General features: G+C 34.5%; 1 protein-coding gene and 1 long non-coding RNA gene across 5 annotated transcripts in view; both read left to right on the top strand.

Annotated features, from left to right (window-relative positions):
• The window catches only part of ATAD2B (ATPase family AAA domain containing 2B), a 133,659-nt gene that overhangs the window by 58,192 nt on the left and 49,156 nt on the right, over nucleotides 1-26,311 (top strand). For all 4 annotated transcript variants that reach the window (XR_004903598.1, XM_036027701.1, XM_036027700.1 and 1 more), the window contains exons 14-18: nucleotides 4,101-4,260; nucleotides 7,379-7,469; nucleotides 12,587-12,898; nucleotides 16,082-16,217; nucleotides 24,023-24,209. Coding sequence is in view for 3 of the 4 variants with exons in the window: in XM_036027701.1 (XP_035883594.1) it covers nucleotides 4,101-4,260; nucleotides 7,379-7,469; nucleotides 12,587-12,898; nucleotides 16,082-16,217; nucleotides 24,023-24,209 (886 nt within the window). In the remaining variant the exon portion in view is untranslated. The remainder of the gene's footprint in view (nucleotides 1-4,100; nucleotides 4,261-7,378; nucleotides 7,470-12,586; nucleotides 12,899-16,081; nucleotides 16,218-24,022; nucleotides 24,210-26,311) is intronic.
• On the top strand, nucleotides 14,595-15,641 carry LOC118501033. The gene is made up of 2 exons (XR_004903600.1): nucleotides 14,595-14,857; nucleotides 15,024-15,641. It is a non-coding gene; the product is annotated as an uncharacterized LOC118501033 (long non-coding RNA).

The raw sequence follows: 26,311 nt of genomic DNA, 5'->3' as shown, positions 1-26,311 counted from the left end.
ATGATTTTGAGTAGACATTTGTTAAAATGTAGCCATTCTAAAGAAATTGGCTATTAGGAATTCTAAACATAATTTAAATTAGCAGACATTGCCCCTCAAGATTGCTATTAAAAAACCTAAATATTTCTTTTTCTCAAAAACAGCTTTATTGAGCTACTGTTCCCAATACAGACCACTCATTGAGGCTGTGATTTAGTGGCTTTCAGTATATTTACAGAGTTGTGTAACCATTACCATAATCAATTATTGAACATTTTCATTTCCCCAAGAAGAAACCTTATACCCTTTAGCCATCACTCTCCAACCTCCTCCTCATTCCCCACCGAACCTTAGACAACCAGAAGTATCATTTGAGTTGCTATAGATGTGCCCATTTTTTACTTTTTACATAAATGGAATCATACAGTTTGTAGACTTTAATGGCTGGCTTCCTAACACAGCAGTGTTTTCAAGGTTCATCCATGTTGTAGCATCTATCAGTACTTCATTTATTTTTATTGACAAATGATATTCTATTTATGGATATGCTGCATTTTATTTGTTTATCCATTTGATGGATATTGAGCCGTTTTGACTTTTTGGTTAAGAATAAGGCTACTATGAACATTTGTGTACAAGTTTTTTGTGGATATTGCTGGATCACGTGGAAACTGCTTAGTAGTTGAAGGAACTGTCAGACTGTTTTCTAAAAGGCACAACCTTTTTACAAACAGGGCATGAGTGCTCCATTTTCTTCACATTCTCATCTGCACTTGTTATTATCTGTCTTTTCTTTTTTGTTATAACCATGCTAATGGTTTTATTTATTTTTTTAAAGATTATTTATTTATTTACAGAGAGGGGAAGGGAGGGAGAAACAGAGGGAGAGAAATATCAATGTGTAGTTGCCTCTCACTCGGCCTCCACTGGGGACATGGCCTGCAACCCAGGCATGTGCCCTGACTGGGAATCAAACTGGCAACCCTTTGGTTCACAGCCTGCGGCTCAATCCACTGAGCTACACCAGCTAGGCATGCTAGTGATTTTAAAGTGGTGCCTCATTTGTTTTTGATTTGGATGTCATTAATGACTAATGATGGGCCCTTTGTATATCTTTGGTGGAGAAATGTCTATATAAATGTTTTACTTAAAAATTTTTTTAAAAATGTTATTTTATTGATTATGCTATTACAGTTATCTCAATTTTTCCTCCTTTGCCCCCCTCCACCCAGTACCCTCCATTTCCTCAGGCAGTACCCATACCATTGTTCATGTTCATGGATCATGTGTCTAAGTTTTACATTTCTTAAAATAATGGTTTGGTGATGATGAACTCCTTTAGTTTCTTCTTCTCTGGGAAGCTCTTTAACTGTCCTTTGATTCTAAATGATAGCTTTGCTGGGTAGAGCAATCTTGGCTATAGTTCCCTGCTTTTCATGACTTTGAATATTTCTTGCCAATCTCTTCTTGCCTGCAGAGTTTCTTTTGAGAAATCAACTCAGGATCTTATGGGAGCTCCTCTGTAGATACCTGCTTTTCTCTTGCTGCTTTTAAGGTTCTCTCTTTAACTTTGAATTAAAATTATTAAATCAAAATGATGATGTATCTTGGAGTGGCCTCTTTGTGTCCATCATAATTGGGACTCTTTGTGCTTCCTGGACTTGCATGTCTATTTCCTTCACTAAATTAGGGAAGTTTTCTTTATTTTTTTAAAATAGATTTCCAGTTTCTTGCTTTTTCTCTTTCCTTCTGGCACCCCTATGATGTGAATGTTGTAACTATTGAGGTTGTCCTAGAGGCTGTCTATACTACCCTCGTTTTGGGGGGGGGGGGTCTTTTTTCTTCTTGTTCTGATTGGTTGTTTTTTGCTTCCTTATGTTCCAAATCATTGATTTGATTCTCAGCTTCATCCACTCTACTGTTGTTTCCCTGTAAGTTGTTCTTTATTTCAATCAGTGAATCCTTCATTTCTGACTGGATCTTTTTTATGCTGTTGAGGTCCTCGCTAAGTTCCGTGAGCATCCTTATAACCAGTGTGTGGAACTCAGCATCTGATAGATTGCTTAATGTCTGTTTTGTTTAGCTCTTTTTCTGGAGTTTTGATGTGTTCTTTCATTTGGGGCATATTTCTTTGTCTCCTCATTTTGGTAGCCTCCTTGTGTTTGTTTCTATGTATTAGGTAGAGCTGCTTTTACTCCTTGTCTTGGTATTGTGGCCTGATGTAGTAGGTGTCTTATAGGGGCCGGTGACACACTGTCACCTATCACCCCAGCTGGTTACTTAAGGTGTGCCCTTCATGTGGGCTGAGTATACCCTCCTCTTGTAGTTGAGCCTTGATTGCTGTTGGCAGGTCAGTGGGAGAAATTTACCCAGGCCAGTGAGCTTTAATGACTGGCATGGCCACTATCTACCAACCTTTGTCTCCACGGTGATCAGCTGTGTAGGGTTAGGGTGGTGGTATTCCAACATGGTATGTAGCTGTCCACTGGGTGGGGAAGCTATGGGGTTTCCTGGGTGCTGCAAGCCAAGGTCAGCCCCCACCTATATTTTGTCCATGGCCACCCTGCCTGAGCTACAAAGCTGTCTGACATGGTTGCTACTTGTGCTGGGCTTGGATATTCCCAGGTAAAGCCAAGCTGTGAATTTAGGCTGGTCACTGTTAGTGCCAGGCCTGGGGCAACTTAGCAAGTGGTATGGGAGCTGGGGGCTCACTGAGGCTAGCTGTTGCTTGTTTGAGAGGATTTAGGAAGTTGTAAAGTATGAGCCAAGACCAGCCTTTTGTAGGAAAAGCAGCTTGGGTGGGCCCATAAGTTGGGTGGGATGGAGTGTCAAGGGATCACCAGGGTGGAGCGAACAGTGTTAGCAGGCTGATGGAATCTCAGATATGACACCTGCATGCTGGCTGTCTGGCCCTGTGGGGGGAGGGTTCAGAAAATGGGCAATGGCATCTGCCCACCATTCTGTCTGGTAGAAAACTGTCTTCCAGTCCCTGCCTTGATACCAGACACTTCAGTTTCTCCCTATATGCCACTGGCACCTTTCAAGGTGCTAACCTTAGTACTGGAGCTCAGAGGGAGTGAGTCTTGAGTAAGTCTGCATGTGGATTCTTTAAGAGGCACTGCTTGGGGCTCCAGAAGTTTCTTTCACTGACTCAGTCCCTGCTGGTTTTTGCAGCCAGAAGTTATGAGGACCTATCTTCTTGGCACCAGAACCCTGGGCTGGTGGACCTGGGATGGGGCTGGGACTCCTAACTCCCAAGATATTTCTCCTGAATTTTTATCCATTACATGTGGATGTGGGACCAGCCTGTTTGTGTTTCTTCCCTTCCTACCAGTCTGGATGGATGTGGTTTCTTTAATTCTGTAGTTGTCAGACCTCCATTCAACTCAATTTCTGATGGTTCTGAGTGATGATTGTTCAGTGTTTTATTTGTAATTTTGATGTGGTTTTCTTTTTTTCTTTTTTTTTTTTTTAAAGATTTTATTTATTTTTAGAGAGGGAAGGGAGGGAGGGAGGGAGAGAGAGAGAGAGAGAAACATCAATGTGCGGTTGCTGGGGGTTATGGCCTGCAACCCAGGAATGTACCCTGGCTGGGAATTGAACCTGGGACACTTTGGTTCCCAGCCCACGCTCAATCCACTGAGCTACACCAGCCAGTTGATGTGGTTTTCAAGGAGGCTAGCTGTGTTTACCTATGTTGCTATATTGACTGGAAGTCCTTGACTGCTTTTAAATTAGGTTATTTTCTTTTATTGTTGAGTTGTAATTGTTACTTATATATTCTAGACCCTAAACCCTATACATGTGTAATTTGCAGATATTTCCTCCTGTTCTCTAGGTTGCCTTTTCAGTTTCTTCATAGTGTACCTTTGAAGCAGAAAAACTTAATTTTGATGCAGCCCATTTTATCTTTTATTTGTTGTTGTTGCAATGTGTTAAGTGTCTACCAGTGTATTGTTTGAGTACTTTTGAAAATGATTTCTGCATATTTTTTGATTTTTGCATTAGGATCTATTCATAATTTTATAAATATCATAAGACTGATAAAAGTATAAACAGCAGTTTTTAAGTTTTTCTTTTATTTTTAAAATTTTTAATTTTGTCTGAAAATTTTGTTACAGCTCCATAGTGTCAACCCTTCTTGCTCTTATGGATGGATTAGACAATAGGGGTGAAATTGTTGTTATTGGTGCTACAAACAGACTTGATTCTATAGATCCTGCTCTCAGGAGACCTGGTCGTTTTGACAGAGAATTTCTTTTCAACTTGCCTGATCAAAAGGTAAGAGTTTCTGTTTTTGATATATTGAGATTTACTTGTGATTCATTTATGAAAACACGTATCAACTTTGAGAGTGGCATTTCATGAATTTTCATTTTTAAAATTTTGTTGTTATGGGGCAGCATAGTTAATTATTTTAAAAAATCTTGTAATTATTAGGTAATTTAGTCTTTTTTCCATTAAATGTTATCAGAAGTTTATGACTTTTAGGGAATAAGAAGAAAACTCTTGATTATGTTGCTCTAGTTGCTTAGTTACTCTTTTCACTAGTTCTCCAGATTGTAGTAATTATCTTATGTGGCAAATATATGTCTTTAGTTAGCCAAAGTAGCTTTGTTCCCATAAAAATAACATTTGTAGAATATTGGTCAGTTTATATTTAAGAGCCCAATATGCAGGTTTTCCTAGAAATGACCATAACATCATATTTAATTAAAAGCAGCATGCTATTCATTATAGTGTAGTTTGACCAGTTTAATCATTGACAGTTTCTTCACTGGGAACTTAAGTTTGAGGGGGAGAAACATAATATAACTTAATTATTAGCATAAAATAGTACATATTTCCTCTATGCAGTAATGCTTCTTAATTTCTTGTTTTTTTCCTCCTCCATTATCATCAACAATACTATAATTATTGTTATAACGGTTAGGTGTGTGTTTATGAATCCTTAAAAATGAGGGGCTTGAATTTGCCTTTGACTCTTAGTAGAGGAGGCTCCTTTTCTGTTAGGGGAAGCCATATGACTTACTCTTCTGTATGCAGTATAGAATAAGGTACATAATGAAATGTTTCTTGACTTAAATAGTTTTTTCTTCATTCTTTTTCTTGCCTGTATGATAAAGAAAGGAGACTGATTGATTATATAGAGAAAAAGAGCAAGGCACGTAAATGTCTTAGAGACCATACAATAACTTTGACCTTAGATAATTAATTTTGTTTCTCTAAACTTGTACTTATTTTTTTTAAAGATTTTATTTATTTATTTTTAGGGGGGGGGCGGAGAGAGAGAGAGAGAGAGGGAGAGAGAGAGAGAGAAAGAGAAAGAGAAAGAGAGAAAGAGAAACATCAATGTGCAGTTGCTGGGGGCCATGGCCTGCAACCCAGGCATGTACCCTGACTGGGAATTGAACCTACAACACTTTGGTTTGCAGCCCAAGCTCAATCCACTGAGCTACGCCAGCCAGGGCTACTTGTACTTATTTTATGAATGAGAAGATAAGAATAGACCATCCTGGCTGGTGTGGCCCATGGATTTCGTGTTGGCCTGCAAACCAAGGGGTTGATGGTTTGATTCCCCATTAGGGCACATGTTTGGTTTGTGGGCCAGGTGCCCAGTTGGGGACATGTGAGGGGCAATCAATTGATGTTTCCCTCCCTCTCTTTCTTCTTTCTTTCCCTACTCTTTAAAAATAAATAAATAAAACCTTAAAAAATAAATTAATAAAAAGATAAGAATAGATCTTTTTTGAGGTCTCTTCCAGCTCAATTTTTCTTATGTTTCTGGTTCACTAAAGGTCTTGTATAAGCTATGCCTGTGCTGTTAATGAACTCTGTATAGATTCTTAATGTCATAGTCTAGAATCTGTAAGCTTGTAGGATACTTTTTTTGGACCTTGACTTCTTAGTATCTGTTTAAGATACTTCAAGATGGAAGAAAATAAATATCACATCATTGCTTTATTTTTGGTAGCCGAACACCTAACTTAGAACTTGGAATTGAAGCGATAGCTATTGATTCCAGATTTTGTTTACTTTTTGAGCGAGATATTTCTGGACAACTTGAAAGTTGTGTTTTTTGTTTGTTTGTTTTGGTGGAGGACTCCAAATTTCTTATCAAGCCAGTAAGATTACATAATGAAAATCTTGGTTATAGTCTTTTTTTCATAGTCTCAAAAAGCTCAAGTAGTAGTGTTGAGGGAAACAAGTGTATTTAAGTTTTTCCTTGAAAGAAGGCAAATGTGAAAAAAATATTTCTGATATGACCCTTCATGGTGGTGATATCAGCTGATTATGGATTTTTATACTTCAGTGTTTCTTTTTTGGAGAAAAAGTGTTAAAAGTTTTGGTTATGCTATTTTGAAAAAATCATGGTAAAATGGCTTAAACCTTTAATTTTTTTCAATGAATTCCATTGATATTTACCTTGTTATATATTAAATGATGCCCATCAAGCACAAGGAATCAGGAGGCTTTGGCTAGAAATGAATGGCAAAGATTTACTCTAGGGCCCTAGGATTTGCAAATTAGAAATATAACTAGGCAGCACACCCAAAGTGTTCTGAAGAAGAAAGAAAGTCTGAGAGTTCTTATTGTAAAAGCTACGTGCTTGAGAAGAATCAGTCCTGCAGTTTTAGCTTCTGGATTGGTCTGAGATGGTAATCTTCCAGATATCCAGAGGTGTGGATAATGGGTATCAAGTGGTCTGGACTTCTGAACAGCTTCCTTGTGCCTCAGCCTGCTTGGTTTTAGTAATTTAGCAGCTTGACCATAGTGACTCCACTTTATTTCTTCACTGTTTTCTCAATGCCAAAGCATCAACTAACACGAGATAGTGTTGTGCATTATATTTTATTACTTAATTGAAAACTTTTGACTTCAAATTTTTTTAAAATTTTAAATTACTTGTTTAGCTCACTGTCAGTCATAATACTTTATGCATATGATTGGACCAGAAGTTCTGTGAAATCTATAAAGTTTGTCTAAAAGTTATGGTTATTATAATACAAAGTTTCTTATTCATATCTATTCAGATAGTCAAAATGATGTGGTGGAAAAGGGAAATTTAGTTTTGAAATCTGTCTAGTCCTAGATCAGTCACTTGGTCATATGTGCCACTAGTCAAGTGTCAAGGTCCTTCACCTCTCAGAGTATTAAATGTCTTAGTTTGTGAAGTAGAGACATGATCTCCACTACGTAGCTCACAGAGTTATTATGGGAATCAGAGTTGATGCAGAAGACGAGATATTTAAATTCTTTAAAAAGAAACATTTGCTTTTCTGAGATACAGCTTAGTCTATAATTTGTTCCAGAAAATAACATTTGAAGGGTTGATATATTTTATTAACTTGTACTTTTTTTCTTAAGAAATTTATTTACCTGTGTTCTTCTTTTTTAGGCAAGAAAACACATACTACAGATTCATACCAGGGACTGGAATCCAAAATTGTCAGATGCTTTTTTAGGTGAATTGGCTGAAAAATGTGTTGGTGAGTGCTACTATTTGAATTCTTTGATTGTCATTGTTTGCTCTGTTCAGCCTTCCTCTCTCCTTATATTTGGAATGTGAATGAGTATAGTTATATCTTTGTGCAATGGATGGCTCTACCTTTAAATGTAAAAATTATTTTAAACATTTTACTTGAGGTATGAACACTTCTAAATTAGGATTTTAGCTGCCATTAGGTGATTGACTAACAAATCTCAGTAGTAGTATTCCTTTCAGTGAGTTTTGGATTTTCAAAATATTACTACAGTGTTTCCTTTTAGGAATTGTCCCTTTCAGAAATTTTACTAAGAAAAGTAAGTATAAACTTGAAAGGTAAAGGTTCACATCTAAGGTAGGACTGTGTAGTCTTTTACTTTGCAGATTTCATAATGGACCATCTTCATGAAGTTGAGTGAGAGGAGTCTTCAGAAAACATATTTAATGGCATCCTCTAGTGTTTCCCCAAATACAGAACTTTCCAATTTAATGTTGAGTTATTCACAGAGTGGAAGATCTCCCCACAGAGTGAATGAATACTACGGTCTTAAAAGGGTGTGGTGAGAGTGTTTTATTACATACATGACCATACATAGGAGATATAATTCAGGGATTTTGGCTCTAATCAGGTCCAAAATAAAATAAATGCATATTTAAGCAATCGAGTATACACATATGTATTTTTTCCTTCATTCTTTTTCCATCTTTTGTCTATTTTCCTCTTAGTTTTCTCGAAGATATAAATAAAAGACCTCTCTCCATGAACTTTTAAAACATTATGAAGAAATCCCCCAAATAAGTCCACTAACAATTAACAGCCTATTTGGAAAAAACTTTAAAGTTACCAAAACCAAAAAGAACAAACCTAGTGAAAAAAAATCATTGTGATCCACCATCAAATAATTAAAACTTAAATAGAACATTAGTCCATTCAGTTAGCTACATCCGAATTATCCTCTTCATCCACAGGGACCTCCATCTCCGAAGCAGCATCTCTCAGCTTTTGAACCTCAAAGACCTCGACATCTTCTGGTGAGGAGAAAACGTAAATCTCTCCAGCACTACTCCAGTTTAAGCTTTGCCTGGTATCAGAGAGCATGCGCCAAACCCATTTCATGTACATTTGGCTTGACCTTCACAAAGCCCTGTGCTGCTATGGGAGAGGGTGGTATTTGATGCAGAATCCAGTCTTTTTCCATTTTGAAATTTGACCCCTTTTATTTCGTGCTATTTTTATGATATTGTATTAGAGTACAGAGCAGACTGGGAAAGTCTTTTTAGATTCTTCTGTGAGTTTGTCACAGAATGGTCCTTAACTGAAACAAGCAGAAGTCTTCAAATAGTTTTGGAAACTCCCTAAAACATAGGTATTTTAAAATTATTTTCTATCACTTTATCTACCATGTGAAATACTGTATTCTCTAATTCTTCATACTAAATATTAGAATCTCAGTTTCCTTCTTCATTTCCAAAGACCACTACATATAATTTTTTCAAGTGATTTATTTAGGCTTTTAGTCAGTTCCTTAAGTTAAAAAAAATTTAAGACATAATTTCCTATAGGACTGAAATACTTTTTGCCTTTTTTGGGGTGGTAGTTGTAGTGGTTTAGAATCTGCTTATATATACACCATTTTTTTCTTGGAGAAAGACATAAAAGTCCATTATAGTTTTTGATTTGTGATGTTTATTCCATTAAAAAAACCAATTTAAATGAAAAAATTAAATGCAGGTCTTCAAACAAAAATGAAATAGCAATACATTTTAAATTCATCATGAACTCATCACTTTTTATAACCCAAACATGTTTTAGCACGTATGGGTTCAGTTTGTGTTTAACAAAGAACACGCAGTATTGATGGACAAATGCCAAGGTGGCTGACCTCTTGTTACAGGTTGTGGATTTGGTAGCTGTTACCTTTAAATAAGTTCCTAAATGCCTGGAGGTGTTTGCATGCATAATAGGTGTGATTTTTAAGTAGTGTTCAAATAATTCTGGTATCCAGAACATGTGCACAAATAGTAGGAGCTTAAGGTTAATGAGGAGCTTAAACCTAATCATCTTTCTCAATTCATTTTCACTAAAAGGGCCAGAACAAACGGAAGTGTATCATTGAGCCGTCTATCTTTGAGCCTTCAGTATGTTTGATGTTTTACTTAAAGAATAACTTATAAAATTTTATTATTGCCTATTTCTAGTCTATACCCTCTTTGAATAGCTTGTATTTTCAATTTCAGACAAATTTCCATCTTAATAGCAGTGTTTAAAAATGCTTCTTTGGTATCTAGATATTTGGGTTCATCAGAGTATTAGAATTGTAATGGTAGAATTAATATAGTTATGGAATTGTAATGACAGAATTCATTAGTACCAATTGTAGTGGTAGAATTAATATGGTTATGAAATGTTGGGTTTTTTTCCTTAACATCAACTTTTAACTTTCAAGAGGCAATAGTGGATTTTTGGTATTTCTGCAATGATTGTATCATCTATTTTTCTAGAGTAGGGCTCTTCTGAGAGTGAAAAAATATGCTCTTAATTATGACAAGATGAAGCTTAAACTAGGGTATGAGGTCACCTGAAATATAACCTATTTAGTCGTAGTTTTGATGTACTTTTAATTCTGTTTTAGAGTCTCATAATGGAAGTATATTATTAATGCAGTAGGTCTTATTATTTGTGTGTATCAGACTCACTTGTAAAGCTGCCTCAAAATACACATTTATAATATTAAACATGGTCAGAATCACGAGAGATTCTGATTTACTGTTTGTTGGGAATCTGTTTTGTTTCAGTTTCATTGTTTATTCAGATGCGTAGTCAAGGCCGAGCACCACAAATAAAAACTAATATTCTCATTCACAAGCTAATGTAAAGAAGAAAAATCCTATATTTTATAGTCTATTGTTTATGATCATCCATGTGAAAATTTACTTCTTTAAATGGGATCTATTATTATTGAGAAGCTTTTATTTTATGTTATCTTTAATAAATTAAGTAAATGAATAATACATCATAATTATGTATATTATTAACATTATTATGTCAAACATAAATGTAATGACATTTCCTATATAAAATACCTTTCAGTGGCTCTTTCATTTTTTCTGAGTAAGTTTTTTTAACTTGGGTTTTACACTTAAAATTAGCTCATATATAGTATGTTCACTAGCTGTGAGTATGCTTTTAAAGAAGAAAGAGAAATGTGGTTGTTTATATATTGTTTGAAGATAGTTTATTCTTTACTTCCTCTGAAATAGATTATTTCATTAAGTATTTATAAATAAGCTGGTCATTCTACAGTTGTTTTATTGAGCTAATTTTAACAGCTATGTAGGCACAGGGAAAGATACCTTTTTTCAGGGTTATTCACTGAGAAATAGAAAAAAATGAGAGAGTAATGGTAAATTTTGTTTTCTGCAGAATTATTTGGAAGATTGATTGCTATGATGGGACCATGTTAATGTTTAATCTGTTTACAGTTGTCTGTGAATTAAATTCTTACAGGTCATATTAAATTTCCCCCTAACTTTGAGTAAATATTTCTTAAATAATGCAACACTGTCTGTTTTTTTTTTTCATAATTTTCATTGAAATTGTTTCACAGTGATTAAGTTGCTTTAATACTAAAATTGTTTAAAATTCTTAGGGGAAAAAAAAGCTCAGTAGAAATAATTTATCCACTTTTTTTGGTAGTGCATGGTAACCTAACAGTTTTACCTTCCCAAACTATAACCTTGGAGTTACTATTTTTTCTTTTCATTCATTCTTTCACTCAAGAAATATTTACTGGATATCTACTGAATGCTAAACCAGGCATCATTCTCTGTATTTGAGAGTCAGTAGTGATCAAAACAAAAGCACCTGCTCTCAGAGCTCACACTGCAGTTAGGGAAGTCAGACAGTAAACCTAATAGGTAAATGATTAGGCGGTGAGTGCTATGGAAACCAGACCAGGCTAAGGAGGATTTTTCTGTTATTTGTACGACTTGATTGGCAGGATCATTTGCCTTACTGATACTAGGGATGTAGTTCACTGTAGATGTGTGAATCACTTGCAGTTCGATTTATACGGGTGTGTCCCTTAATGTTCTTTTTTCTACCACTTAGTCTAGGGCCATGTCTTCTTCCCTCTTAGTGTTCTTGTCAAACCACTATTTTTATTTCAGTATTTTAGTATTCATTGAGGTGATTTTGAGGTATAAGAGGATAAACCTGATACTACTTTTTGAGGATCTTAGGGACTAATGTTCTATAACTAGTTCCCGTGGTTCCCCCTGCTGGCATAATTGATAAAGGTGGCCAGATGCAACTTTAATTGCTGATGTAAAAAAGCACCATGGTTAGTTTGAGTTTTTTTCTTTTTGTGTGTGTGTGTGGTAAAGACCTAATGGTTCATGTATTTTGTATGCATTTGTTGCCTAAATGAGTGAAATGACTTAAGAGCACTGGGGCCTCGATATGTTGTTTAACTATTATGATCACTTAAATATTGGCAATAGATAATGCCCTTGTTGGTATGACCCTTAGAACGAGACAATGTCATTTTAAGCTAAATATATATATAAAGTTAATGTAAAAATTAATGAATTCTTACTCTCTTTAATACCTTTGGAACTATCAGAGATGATCATACCTTTAAAATACAATTTTTGGGGCAATTAGATAATAACTAGAATAGCTCTGTTTTTGAAGTTTCTGCTTATGTACTGCTTTGTACTACTTTATTATATGTGTTTGGAAATTAATAATAATTGGAAAAATTTATAGGTAAGTGTAATGTTATAAGACTAAACTAATGATTGGGAATATTGATGAAGGATTGAGATGAAACTATTATTCTTTTAAAACCTTTCCTGAAGAAAGGTTGCATATTATAATTGTTAGTATGGCACAAAATATATGATTTGTTTTAATATTATTAGTTCATGTGTTCATTAAAACATTCAAAACATTTTTAGTCTTAATGAATAAACAGTTTCATTAGGTGATTTTAAATGGTCAGATTTCATTTTGCTGATAAAATTACAGATAATTATTGATTTTTTATATTTGCAAAACACAGTTGGTACTTGGAAGAATGAACTCACCTTTGTTGTCCTTTTCCTTTTGTGCATTAGGGTACTGTGGCGCTGATATCAAGGCCCTGTGCACCGAAGCTGCTCTGATTGCCCTGCGGAGACGTTACCCCCAGATCTATGCTAGCAGTCATAAACTGCAGCTAGATGTTTCCTCAATAGTGCTCCACGCCCAAGACTTTTACCATGCAATGCAGAATATTGTGCCTGCTTCCCAGCGTGCTGTCATGTCTTCAGGACATGCACTCTCCCCCATCATAAGGCCACTGCTAGAGAGAAGCTTCAACAACATCCTAGCAGTCTTGCAAAAAGTGTTTCCTCATGCTGAAATTAGCCAGAGTGACAAGAAAGAAGGTACTATAAATTATTTTTTCATATTGTTAAAATGAAATAAGTACAGGCATAAAGAAATTTTGAGTTGCCTCATAAACTAATTCATGTGTTACTCTTTTATATTTGCCATGAATTTAGAAAATACATCTTTGTCATTCACAACTGTGTATTCCAGGCCGGGCATGTTGCCTAGCATATGGTATAGTTGCCTAGTGAATGTTTATAAAAAGAACAAATGAATGTGTCTTCTGTTTATTTGCTCTTGGGACGTTGTGACTGTCCTAATGTAGGAGTATTATAATCTTTTGAGAAGTTGACTACACTAATAATGGCTTACATTTATTTTATTATTATAAGGCCCTTGCACAAATTGTCATTTATTAATCCTCATAATAATCCTGTGGTGTAGGTACTCTTATTTTATAAAAGAGGAAACTGGGCGACTAAAGAAGGTAGTCATTTACATAGGGTCATTCAGCATGATCTAGGACTTATGCAAATGCAGGGACCCTGACTTCAGGGCCCGTGCTCTTCACTGTGGTGCTAGAGGGATTCTACTCACCAAATATATTTTGTGATTGGCAGGGCAGTCTGCAGTTTACTGTGCTAATGGAGTAAATTTTTAGTGAGGGAGTAAATTGGACCTGCTTAGAAAAGGTATGGAATTCTAGTCTCAGTATTGTAGTTTGGACCTGAGATAAAAAACAGAAAGCTACCTTTAAAAATGTCACTCATTTAGAGGAAAACTTTAGGTTCATATGCTAATTAAAGTAAGGCCCATGAACTTTGAGGAAAAAATAATGTGTTTTAATTATCTTCATTTCCCAGTTCCTGTTACCCTGTTTAGCATGTGGTGTGTACCAAAAAGAAAATTGTTCACTGAATTATGCTAACATTGATAATACCATATATAGTAAAAACCATCAATATTCAGTGAATCTTGCTATTCTAAATTTATTTTTTGGAAACTTTATTTTTTAGGGATGGATTCTTACTATCACATGAATTACTCAATTTCTTAAATTAGTCAAATAGGGAAGGGAATCTGTATTTTATTATGTTTGAGCCAGGTACTTTGCCATAAATCATACATTTTTTATCTCTGATTTTCATAACTGAGGATATGTATTTTTTCCCCCAAATTTTTAATTTTTGGAAAACTCACATTCCCTTTTGAAAATCATAAAAATCTTATATTCCCTTCTGAGAGATTATGATAGTTCCTTTATTTCCATTTGAGCATTTTTTACAACATTATTATTTTTTTTCTTAAAATTTTTTTCATAAGTATAGAGTGTGCTTTACTTCAAATTTTTCTTTATGTACCAATGGAGAGAGAGAAGTCAGATTGTATTTGATTAATAAGAAGTTTTTAGTTATTTACATATATTATTCTGGTTTGTTTTAGACTTTTAATATTTTTCTTAGACAAGTATCCTTTCCTTGTGTATGAAATTATCACTCAAAATATAATTATTTTTCAGGTTGATTTTTACAATATTAGTTGTACTAAATATTTAACTTCTATTTTTTAAAAAAGATTTTATTTATTTACTTCTAGAGGGAGAAGTAGGGAGGGAGAAAGAAAGGGAGGGAAAAATCAATGTGTGGTTGCCTATTGCATGTCCCCTACTGGGGACCTGGCCCACAACCCAGGCTTATGCCCTGACCGGGAATTGAACTGAAGACCCTTTGGTTCGCAGGTCGGTATTCAGTTCACTGAGTCACACTAGCCAGGGCAAATACTTAGTTTTTGAAAGCCATGAAAATCCACATCTGCCAGAATAAATCAGTGTCTTATTTTTAAAAGTATACTTTTTTCCCCCTTTTTTGGGGGGGTGGAAAGTATGATTTCTGTGAATCTTAATTTTTTCCCCATTTCTTGTACACAGGTAGTACTGGTTTTTATTGAATGAATTGATGGCACTTTTGTTAGGTATGTGTGGAGTTCAGCTATTAATATTTCAGGTTGTAGTCCAGGTAATTTTTTTTTTTAGATTTTATTTATTTATTTTTAGAGAGGGAAGGGAGGGAGAAAGAGAGAGAGAAACATCAATATGCAGTTGCTGGGGCCCATGGCCTGCAATCCAGGCATGTGCCTGGACTGGGAATCGAACCTGCGATGCTTTGGTTCGCAGCCCGCCAGGTAAATTTTTAAGTAAACTCTCAATAGGGATTTCAGTTTCTGTTAATCTATTAAACAGTAATGTAAGACTCGCATACACTAATGCTACTTGAGTGAGTGCGTTTTAAAGATTGTCTTTGTTTCCACTTAATTCCTGACTCCTTTCTCAGCTAGTGTAGGTTTTCCTTGAAAAAGGTGTGTACGAGTATATGTGTGTATACCATGTGAAAAAATAAGGGTCAGTTTTTTCCATGTTACTTTTGTAAGAACCGGCCATAACTCAAATGCCCTAATCTTTTTGGGGGGATTTCTCCTGTTCTTTCATTTACAGCATATTCCTTTGTCTCCCCACTTTGGCTGCTTCTCTGTATTTGTTTCTGTATGTTAGGCAGATCTGTTATATCTCCCAGTCTTGGTAGCGTGACCTTGTGTAGTAGGTGTCCTGTGGCTCAGTGGTGCAATCTCTTTGGTAAACTGAGCTAGGTGCTCCAGGAATGCCCCCTATGTGGGTTTTGTGAGCCCTCCTGTGGTAACTTGTGGCTGTGCCGGGCGACCCCACGAAGCAGAATCTGCTCCAGTGGGGTCTGGTGCCTGCCCACATCTCCCTCTGCTGTTTGCCACTTGTGCAGCTAACCAGGTCCTGCCTGGTGTGGTCTGGAGCCAGCCACTGGATATGTTGGTTCTGGGCAAGTGCCCTATTAATTATACCAGATATCTTAGATGAAATGTACTGGTTTTGGTCAAAGTTAACTTAGAGATTTTTAGTAAGTAGCTGGGTATTTTATGAGAGTGCCATTTCTTTTGTAGTCACCTTGTGATCAGTGAAATCTCCTAAATTACATCTTGTAACACTTAAGTAATTTGTAAAGGTGAAATAATTACATTTGTTTTACTTATAAATTACTCAAAACATTGTAGTTTGTCAGTTTGCCTGCTCAATCTGTATTGTTTAATAAATAATTTATTAGTTAATATCATTTGATTTTTAAACCAATTGTTTTTAGCTTTTGTAGAGCTAACTGACTAATATTAAATGACTTTATAAGCCTCAGTCTTTGTGATTTTTTGTCTTTGAACAGATATAGATACTCTAATTTTAGATGATAGTGAAGATGAGAATGCTTTATCAATTTTTGAGACCAGTTGTCACTCAGGATCACCAAAGAAACAGTCATCAGCTGCTGCTGTACATAAATCCTACCTTCATTTTACAATGTAAGTAATTTATATAAAATTTCTTTCCAGTCAGCATGATTTTTATTACTTTATGGTTAGAATTATGGTATATTTTTACTTACGGTTCTAACATTGAAAACTCTGATTTTCTCTTTGGGTACAATTCTGAAACATTTACTGTGTGTATATATTTTGTGTGTGTTGTAATAAATTGGTTTTTTGGTCAACTGGAACAATTTTTTCTCAACTGACTGTGTGATTTTTATTTAAATGAGGGTGGAAGGAAGGGTTCCCTTTAGAAAATCAACTCATGTACCCAGTTTTATTGCTTTTTATTTGAACTATAATGAACAGAAGTGAAATATTATATTTACCATGGTTGAGAATATTTTAATTTATAATAAGATTTGGATGATATTTTAGGGACCCTAAGGGTACTAAAAAGGTTTTGGATTAGAAATTGCACAGTAATTAAAAATTAATTTTTGATTCTCCAAATTCCCATTAGCTTACACTTTCCTAATTTAGATGTTATGGTGTTTCTATTTACATTCACCTTTATCTATATCAGTGATTTTCAACTGGTGTGCCACAAGAATTTCTAAAACATGCAGTACCTGGCTGTTCAGCCAGGGGCACTGATCTCTTCCCTTCGATTGTCAAATAAAAAAATGACAGCAGCCAACACAACAATAGCCATCCAGTGTGAATGAATCAAAATTCTACCTTTTTTTTGGTCAGATTGGCAAAAAAATACATATATTTTTTCGTGTACCATAGAATTTTAGTAGTTTGTGCCATGAGATGAAGAAGGTTGAAAATCTCTGAACTGTAATAAAGCAGCATATGCTGTGCACTTTAACAGGTAAACAATTTTAGTGCTAATCTAAGAGACTAAATTAAGGGACCAGATAGTTTTCAAATATTAATATCATCATCACTTGCATTTGCATAATTATCATGAAAGTTAAAGGACCATAATGCTTCGGTCAGGTAGGTCTAATCACACTTTTACTGAAAATGTGGAATTGTGTGTACTTTTAAGTACTTTTTCTTTTGACATATTTTGAACAACTTTAAGTTTCTCACATGTAGATTTTGGTAAGATGTTCATTTGATTATTTGCATTGATAACTTTTGCTTGTTTTTCATTTAAAAAATGATACTAAATTTTCATTTACTCTATTTTTCTTTAACATCAAATTCTTCTATTAGAAACTTTTCCTTTTACTCTAGGTCTTTTCTTTTTTGCCCTCTGGGAAGTTTTCTTAGACTGTTTTAGTAATTTTAGAGATCTGTTTCATTGATGGTTAAGAGAAAGCCATAGTCATTGTTTTCCCCACCTGGATAGTTTGTGTGTGTGTGTGTGTGTGTGTGTGTGTGTGTGTGTGTGATTTGTTTTGACAGTTTTATTTAGATTTGAAATATATGAATGCAGAGCTAAGGAACTGTCAAAAGATTTATGCTCCAATTTTATAAGGTAGCTCTGTTTTCAGTAGAGTGTACAGAAATAGATTTTGATGTAAGAAAACTTCACATGTAATTTCGAGTTTGACTTTTTGTTAAGAACTTTCTCTACCAGTGATTTAATGGGTGTCACTCGTATGCCTCATTTTGTTTGTTTTAGCCTTCCTGAAATTGGCTTAAATTAGCTTCCTTAACATAAGCTTTCTAGTTATGAAATTGACTCTGAGACAGCTATATCCTGGAATAAGCTTTTTTTGTTGTAGATGTTTTGATAAATTTAATTTATTTACTTATCTACCCATTCTGCCAATTTTTATGTGTTTACTCTATGGCAGGCACTGTACTAGGTGTTGAAGACATAAGTGTGATTTAGATGTAATGTAGTTCTTACACTGGAGAAGTTCTTGTTATTGGGTGACAAACGTGATATGGCTGAAGTGTTATGAAAACAGAACTAAGAAGCTTTCATTGGGAAGTCCAGGAGGGCTTCACAGGAGAATCGGTGACATTTGCTGTGTTTTTGAGTATGCAGGGATAGGAGTTAGCATCTGATGTTCATTACAAACTAGACGTGTGGTATAATACATGATATAAAAGTTGGAGCTTTATATGTGATAATCATATATAAATAATCATATAGCAAATTTGTAGTATTGCGATTTTATAGACAGTGAAACTGAAGCATTAAATTAAGTAAATTGTCCATGATCATGCCGCTAGCAGGTGTCAGAACCAGGGCCCGTACTTTATTTCTCTCTCTTCTATGTGGTTTCCAAATGGATTTCTGAGTTTAGTAGGTAGATAGGAAAATCTGTTGCTTTTTGGGGTAGGTTGGACAGTAAGTTTTTACACTTTCTAAGAAATAAACACTTTAGAATATAGGCCCTTAGTAAGAGCTACACATTTTTTTTGTTGTTGTTGTTGTTTGATTTGGGTTGGTTTGGCTCCCATTATTGGTCTTCCAGACCAATACTGACAAGGTGCTAGACACATAGAAAGCATGACTTTAATGCTGGTCTCCAGTAACACTGGCGTGGGCATTGCCAGTGGGTTTCTGTTTCTGGGAATAGTTGCCTAAAACAATGGTGAAACCTTTTATTTAGATTTAAGATGAAATATAAGTAAAGATATTTAAGGTCTATCAGTCTGGCAGAGAACCCTTATGATGGAAAATGAGTTTTCTTTATTATTATATATTACCATAAGGGGATTAGGAACACAGCTTTCCAAGGTTTTCCAAATGAAAATAGCTTTGTTTTTTTTAATTAGAAAGATGATATACTCTGTAGAAAATTCAAGTAATAAAGAAGAGCATAAAGAAGAAAATAAAAATTAAAGCCCAAGCATCTGAAGGTAATATTTGTTCAAGTTTTGGTGACCATACTTCCATATTCTCTCTATGCATATAGACAGACCCACATATTATTTTATAGAAATTTTATCCTCCTTTTAAGTTTTTGAATATATCTTGCTTTTTTATCCACTATGTTGAGATTGTTATTTCATGTCAGAATATGTTTGATATCATTCTTTTAACATAGCTACACAGTACTTTATTTTTTGGATGTTCCTTTATATAACCTTACTGATAAAAATTGAAGTTTTCAATTTTTCTCCTTTTATAAACAGTGCTGTGATAGACATATTTCTAAGTATACATATTTTTTTCATCCTCACTTGAGGATATGTTTATTGATTTTGAGAGAGAGAGAGAGAGAGAAAGGGAAAAGGAATAGGAGAAACATTGATGTGAGAAACAGTGATCATTTGCCTCGTGTACACGCCTTGACTGGGGATCAAACCCACAACCTACGTATGTGCCCTGAGCGGGAATTGAACCCATAGCCTTTTGGTATACAGGATGATGTTCCAACCAAATGAGCCACCCATCCAGGACTAAGTGTACATTCTTATACCATTATCTGATCTAAATCAGCTTAGGGTAAAGTTAAAAAACTCTGATTACTGTGTCAAAGGGTATATATACATTTAAAAACTTGATACAAGTTGTTAAACTGCCTTTAATTAGGGCTGTACTGGTTTTTAGAATTGATTTGATTTTGTTTGGCTTTGGGAAAGGTTGTACCAATTCCATTTTCATCACTATTGTAGGAGAGTATTATTTTTCCTATATGCTTGTCAATTCAGAGCATGGTTTGTCTTTTAAATCTTTGACAATCAGATATATTAAGGAACCATCTTCCTGTTTATTTGAATCATTCACTTATTGTTTCACATATTAATTAATTCAGTTATTTTTTCAAAGTGCCCATCATGTGCCAGACATTGTCCGATGTACCGTACCTACAATACATCAGTGAGCAAGATGGGCAGTGGGTTCTCATTCAGCTTACATTTTAGATGGAGACAGACAATAATGCAATAATGTAATAGATAAAATGTTAGAAGACAAGTACTATGAACAAAATGTAGAGAATTCTAAGAGGTAAGGGAGTTCTTGGGAATGAGACGAATTGCAGATATCTTGGGTATGAATTTTGGTATATATTTAACATAGTTGCCAAATTTAATTTTAGAAAATTATACTTTTCCCACCATCTACTAATAATGGGTATTAAAATTAATTTTTAGTTCATCGATCTAACATGTAAAACCCATTTTGCATTATTTATATTTTCATAATTTTTCGTCTGTTAATAACTACCAAATCTTTCTCAAGCCTAGATCATTCTTAAGCTTTAGACCCTGTCCAGCTGCCTATCTCCCTTCTTTGTGCCTTAGATCTCTTAGTACATACTGAACTGTGCCCCCCTTCTCTTCCTGTGAATCCTATGAGCTACCATTCATTTGGTTGTCTTAATTAGAACTGGGCGTCGTCCTCAGCTTCCTCTTCCTTCTGTATCTAGTCAGTGACCACATCCTGACTAAATAAAATAAGAAACATCTTAGGTTGTTCCTTCTCACCTCTTTGACACTGCTTGTCTAGACTGTCATTAACATTTCATGCTTGGGTTATTACAGCAAACCACTAACTAGTCATATTTCTTCCTGTTTTGCATTTTTTCAAAATCCCTACCTGTACTGACATACTGAACTAGAATTATCTTCTGAAAACATCCATAAGATAATGTCATTCCCTCTGCTTAAGCACCTTAATACTTTCTCATTGTCTTCAGTGAACATCCAAATTTTTAACATGGCTTAACAAAGTCCTTCATAGCCTTTCATAGTCAGATTCTCCTTTCTGCTTCCCTTCCATAACTCCCCAGTACCTTTACTCTATTGCCCTAAAACCTTCAAAGAAGCTGGATGTATGAACTACATCTGTTAGACCCAAAGACCAAGGCCTTTTTAGCCACTGGTGCTTTGTACATCCTGTTTTTATTTCTTGGAATTTATCTTCTCTGCCTCCAGTCTGCTGGGTTTATGTTTCAGTAACACTGTCCCAGGAAAGCCTTCACGAGTTTCTAGTTGGGGTCTCTCATAGTCCCTGCACTTAAACAGTGCTGCTTATTAAGCATACTGTATTGCAGTAATTTGTGTTATTTCCTTTTTTCACTAAATACCATTCAGTTATGAGCTCTGTGATAAAAGTGATATTTTTGGATTACTAGGGCCATGGCATTCAGCACAGGAAACATTCTACAGTTGTTAAATGAATGAACATTTTGAAAAATGTCTATTGATACCTTTTTCTTTTTAATTGCTGCTTATGTCCTTTGCCCTGAAGGCATTTTTTTGTTAACACCATGCACATCGGCTCTTTATACAGGCAAATTCCTGGTCTCATTTGTTTGTTTGCCATTTGGTTAAAGTTGTAATTTTTGAGTCAGAAAAGTTTATACATTTTTATGAATTAAATACATGAATGTTTTGCTTTTTCTTATTTCTGTGTTAGAATTCATTTTACTTATTTTTCAAAATGAAAATTTGAATCCTCTCTATTTTATTTTCAAATTAGAAAAGAAAGCTTATTTAGGAAGAGGGGGAAGGGAAAGGAGCAGACACGTGCTCTCCGTCCCAAGAGAGAGCACGTGCTGGGTCCTTCTCGAGGGTTTTACAGGCTGGGGGTTTAGGAGAGGTCTCAGGGGAGGATCTCAATAGAATATTCATCATCTTTATGCTGATATGCCCAAATGAGATGATTTCCCCTGACTTTATCCATCCTTGGGTGTGGTTGGCATGAATTGTTTTTTTGTTATCTATATCCCTGAGTAGGGTGATTTAAGCTCTTTACCCTTTGGTAAGAAGTGTGAACCATTTACTCTAAGTGTTCTTGACTAGGGAAGATAGGATTTTGTGATTTACTGGATGTGTGTAAACTGGCCATTTGGACTAACATTCATTTGTCCTGGCTCTCCAGCTTATCTCATTCCCCCCTCAGAGGTTTCCATCCCTGAAATCTTTTAGGGGTGATGAGGGGGACAGTCAGTCTTCAGTAACTGCTTCCTGCTGACAAGGACCACGGTCCCTGCTTGATCTAAGGGAGACGTGGAAATGTGGATCTGAGACTGAAATTGAGAGGCTATTACTGATTCTTCCAAAGTAGGGGTGGGCTGGAATCCTCAAAGCATCCTCATTTTGAAGTACATTGTGTCCAGAAGTTGGTATCTGCTCCTGAGAGGGAGAGCGTGTTGAATCCTCCCTATTTTAAACATTGATTTTATAATTCATCCCTGTTCCATTTATTTTTATGCTTCATTTCAGTTTTTATACTTTGTTTTCTGGGTCGCCTATTATCTTCCATTGATCTATGTTTCTTTTTTTGATGTATTCTACATTCTGTTTGTTCTTCTGTTCTATAATATGTTTCACTTAAAGTGGGGGACATCTTAACATGATGATGCCTGAGCTTTGTGATTGTATGGATCTGAATGAGAAATTGAAATCAGTTGTACAGTCTTATACATAACCTCTCTGAATCTTGTTTTTTTTCATATGTTTAATAGGTGGAAACCATATATTTCATAGAATTGTTAAGAAAGTAAAACAAGAGGTTTTAATGAAATGCTTGTTCCTAAAACAGTTTTAAATATTCTGAGATTGGAGCTAACATATTTTTCCAAAATTTTCTTGACTATTCTTTTAGATAATGCTGTATATAAGTTTTAAATCTCCCTCTCTTTCTCAAATTCTTTTGGGATTTTGATTTGTTTTAAATGTATAAAATAAAATATTATAAAATATATATTTAACTTTAGTTAACTATAAAGGCATTAGAAAGAATTGACTTCTTTATAGTCAGGCTTACGTTATATCTTGTATAGTTTCATACTTTTCTTTAATATTTGTTCTTTTGCTCTTTGTATTTTTGCATTTATAAATAGGGTGTTCTTTCCTTTTTATATGGGTTCTTGATGGTGTTTTAGAAATCTTTGATTTCTCTATTTCCTGTTTTAAGTAACTTTTTTTAAAAAATTTTATTCATTTATTTTTAGAGAGAAGGGAAGGGAAGGAGAAAGAAAGGGAGAGAAACACTGATGTGTGGTTGCCTCTCATGCCACCCCTACTGAGAACCTGGCCTGCAATCCAGGCATGGGCCCTGACTGGGAATCGAACCAGTGACTCTTCGGTTTGCAGGCCCACACTCAATCTACTGAGCTACTCCAACCGGGGCTCTATTTCCATTTTTTTGTCTTACTATGTTGCTGGTAGAGTTTGACAGTTACTATGTCATTCTCTTGGACTTTCTAGTGTATAATCATCCTTTGCAAGTAACAGTGTTTTCCCTATTTCTTTCCATTAGTTCTATTTATTTGCTTTATTCTTATTTCATTGCTTAGAATTTCCTCAATTATCTATAGTGATCATATATAAAATTTATTTCACTTATTTAAGTTTCATCAGTATATTTACCTTCTCTGGTGTAGGGGTTTAAATATCATGTATTAGGGTAAAAACAGATTTTATTAGCCTAAAAGAAAATTTGCTGCCACTGAAAAATTCTTACATTTTTTTTCTATTTAAAAAAAGTATGGTTTAAAATACATAAAATTTAACATTTTAACCATTTTTTTTAAAGTGCAACATTTTGGGTATTCTTCAGATGTACCTCCTTATTGGAGAAGTGGGATTCTTAACATTTGACCATGAGTAATTATTGATAATAACTGAATCACACTTAGTGACTGAAGCATTTTCCAAGTTCATGTATGTGGTGTGATACCTACGTATTTTTACTTTCTTTTAGAAGAGATTTTTACACTTTTACATCTTAGTTATTAATATGGTAAGAGACCTCAACATTTTAAAACTGATTAATGAAAAGTGATTCATTGTACTTAATCAGATAGGAATGTTCTATTAATTTGGAGTTAGTTACATTCTTTTAATATAAATATGTTGCTTAATGTTTTCATATTCATCTTCAGAATGTATGGTTTCAAAATAATTATTATGTCTTACATGTATTGCAGGTCACCATATCATCAGCCAACCTCTTACAGGCCAAGATTATTGCTGTCTGGAGAACGAGGCTCAGGTCAAACTTCTCACCTTGCTCCAGCACTTTTGCATACTCTAGAAAAGTTCTCTGTGCACAGACTAGATCTCCCAGCACTTTATTCAGTTAGTGCCAAAACACCTGAAGAATCATGTGCACAGGTAGGTTTATACCATATCAGAGCACTACCACCTTTCTTATTGTTTGTGTCTCTGTAGTATTTATAGGTACAGTTCTTTCAAAGAACAACATTATGAATAATAACTTTTTGTTGTTCATTTGTTAACATAATATTAAGTCAGAGGATCCTTTTGATGTGTAACATTTCCCAAAGTGAGCTCATTGTTTTTATTATGATACTTCGTTCATTTCTGAATTTTAATATCCTGTTTCTTATATTACAGTTAATTGAACAGTGGAAAGGGGGCTTCTTTGCCTTTTTCTGACTCTTTTCAAAACTGTGGTTTCAGAGCCTTTCTAGACTTCTCTTTGTACTGAGAGACTTATTATAGGAAGGGAAAAGGCATCCAATTTGAGATGCCAGGACTTAAAATTTATATAGAAATATGATATCACTTTAAAAATTATATCTAATAGTATCAATATTGAAAGTATGTTTGATATTTGATTTTCAACTTTATTTGCTTGTTGTGAAGCAGACTTGTAGTGGGGCTGTTTATATTTCTTGAGGTTTTAATATATAGCTATGAATTTATTTTAAGTTTGTCATGTGGTAGCTAGAGGTTAGGGGAATACGATTTTTGAGCCAAGGGATCACATCTTCACCATTTCTGTGTCTCTGACACAGTGCCCAGCTTCTAGTAAGTGCTTACTGAGTGTCTGAATACCGTTTCTTATAAATAAATTAGAAGAATGTCACTTTTTACTTTGGTATATATCCTACTTTCAGAGATTAGATGACTGGAATAGTAACACTTAAGATCATTGTATATAATTTTATTGTTTTTTTCCAGTTACCTTTGATAGGTACTTAGTACATATTTATATACTATGTTATTGAAAACCATTCTCCACTTTGTAGCAAGAAATATTTTTTAAACATTTAAAAATATTTTTCAAAAAGTTTATAGTTAGATTTCATCTCACTTTTACTTAGTTCTTTGGGTGTGAACATCCTAGCAGCACTTTGCTACATATAAAGCTCTATTTAAAGGAATTCTTTCCCCAAAACTCATGTACTTAATAAAAAAAAAAAACCCTATATACCAGTAACTTGCTCCAATTTTTATACATTCAGTTCACTCTTGCTGTATTTTCTAATAATGTTGAATTATATGTTTGCTTATATATTTCCTATTTAGTGAGGCAAAGTTTGTATGCAAGTGAGACAATTAGTCAGGACCATTTAAAATAAATCCAAGTGGTTTTATTTATAGGAAAATATAAATTAACAAAATTAACCTCAGAGGAGAGAAAACCTAAACAGACAAGACACTAGCTGTGGAAGAAGAAATTGAATGTTAAAAATGGCACTAAATTCAGATAGTTTCAGAGGTGAATTCTCTTAATCTTAAAGGATAAGATCATTTTGATGTTATTTAAACTGTTCCAAAGCATAGAAAAAGAAGGGAAAGCTGTAAAATCAACAAAAACAATAATGATAAACTTGAAAGAAATACAAAGAAAACTGTAGACTAATCTCATGCAGATTGTAGTCATAAAGTAAATATTACAAATGGAATTTGGTAGCACATCAATAATATGTCATTATTAAGGATTGCAAAACTGATTCATTTAGACATTGAGAAAGACCATCGAAGTGATAATTATTTGTGAAATGATTGGAAAACTTATAGTATCAACCAAAAAAATTATTAGGGACAATAAGAGAATTCTGTAAGGTGGACACTTTCAAAGTTAATGTTTTAAAATCAATAGTATTCTTTTATATAAACAATAACAAGTTAGAAATATAATGGAAGAAGAGGTCCCATTTAAAATAGCAACTAAGTTTACCTAGGAATTAACTTAAACAGTTAATTTGCAGGGTCTAAAAGAAGAAATCTAAAAAATTCATTTGAGGAGGACAGTTGAAATAATGAAAGACATGTTCTGTTTTTAATTATATACTACAATTCAAAGTGTGGTCTTAAATTACACAGATAAAAATCTCAACTACTTTGCTGATTGGTTGTGGCCTTGGACAAGTTGCTTAACTTCTTTGAGCCTTAATTTGGTCATCTGTAAAATGAAAATAATGATACCACCTAAGTTGTGATAGTATTTTTGGGGGTGGGGTGGG

This window comes from Phyllostomus discolor, chromosome 6 (genome assembly GCF_004126475.2).
Source record: "Phyllostomus discolor isolate MPI-MPIP mPhyDis1 chromosome 6, mPhyDis1.pri.v3, whole genome shotgun sequence".
NCBI lineage: Eukaryota > Metazoa > Chordata > Mammalia > Chiroptera > Phyllostomidae > Phyllostomus > Phyllostomus discolor.
This window is presented reverse-complemented; position numbering and strand designations above follow the sequence as displayed.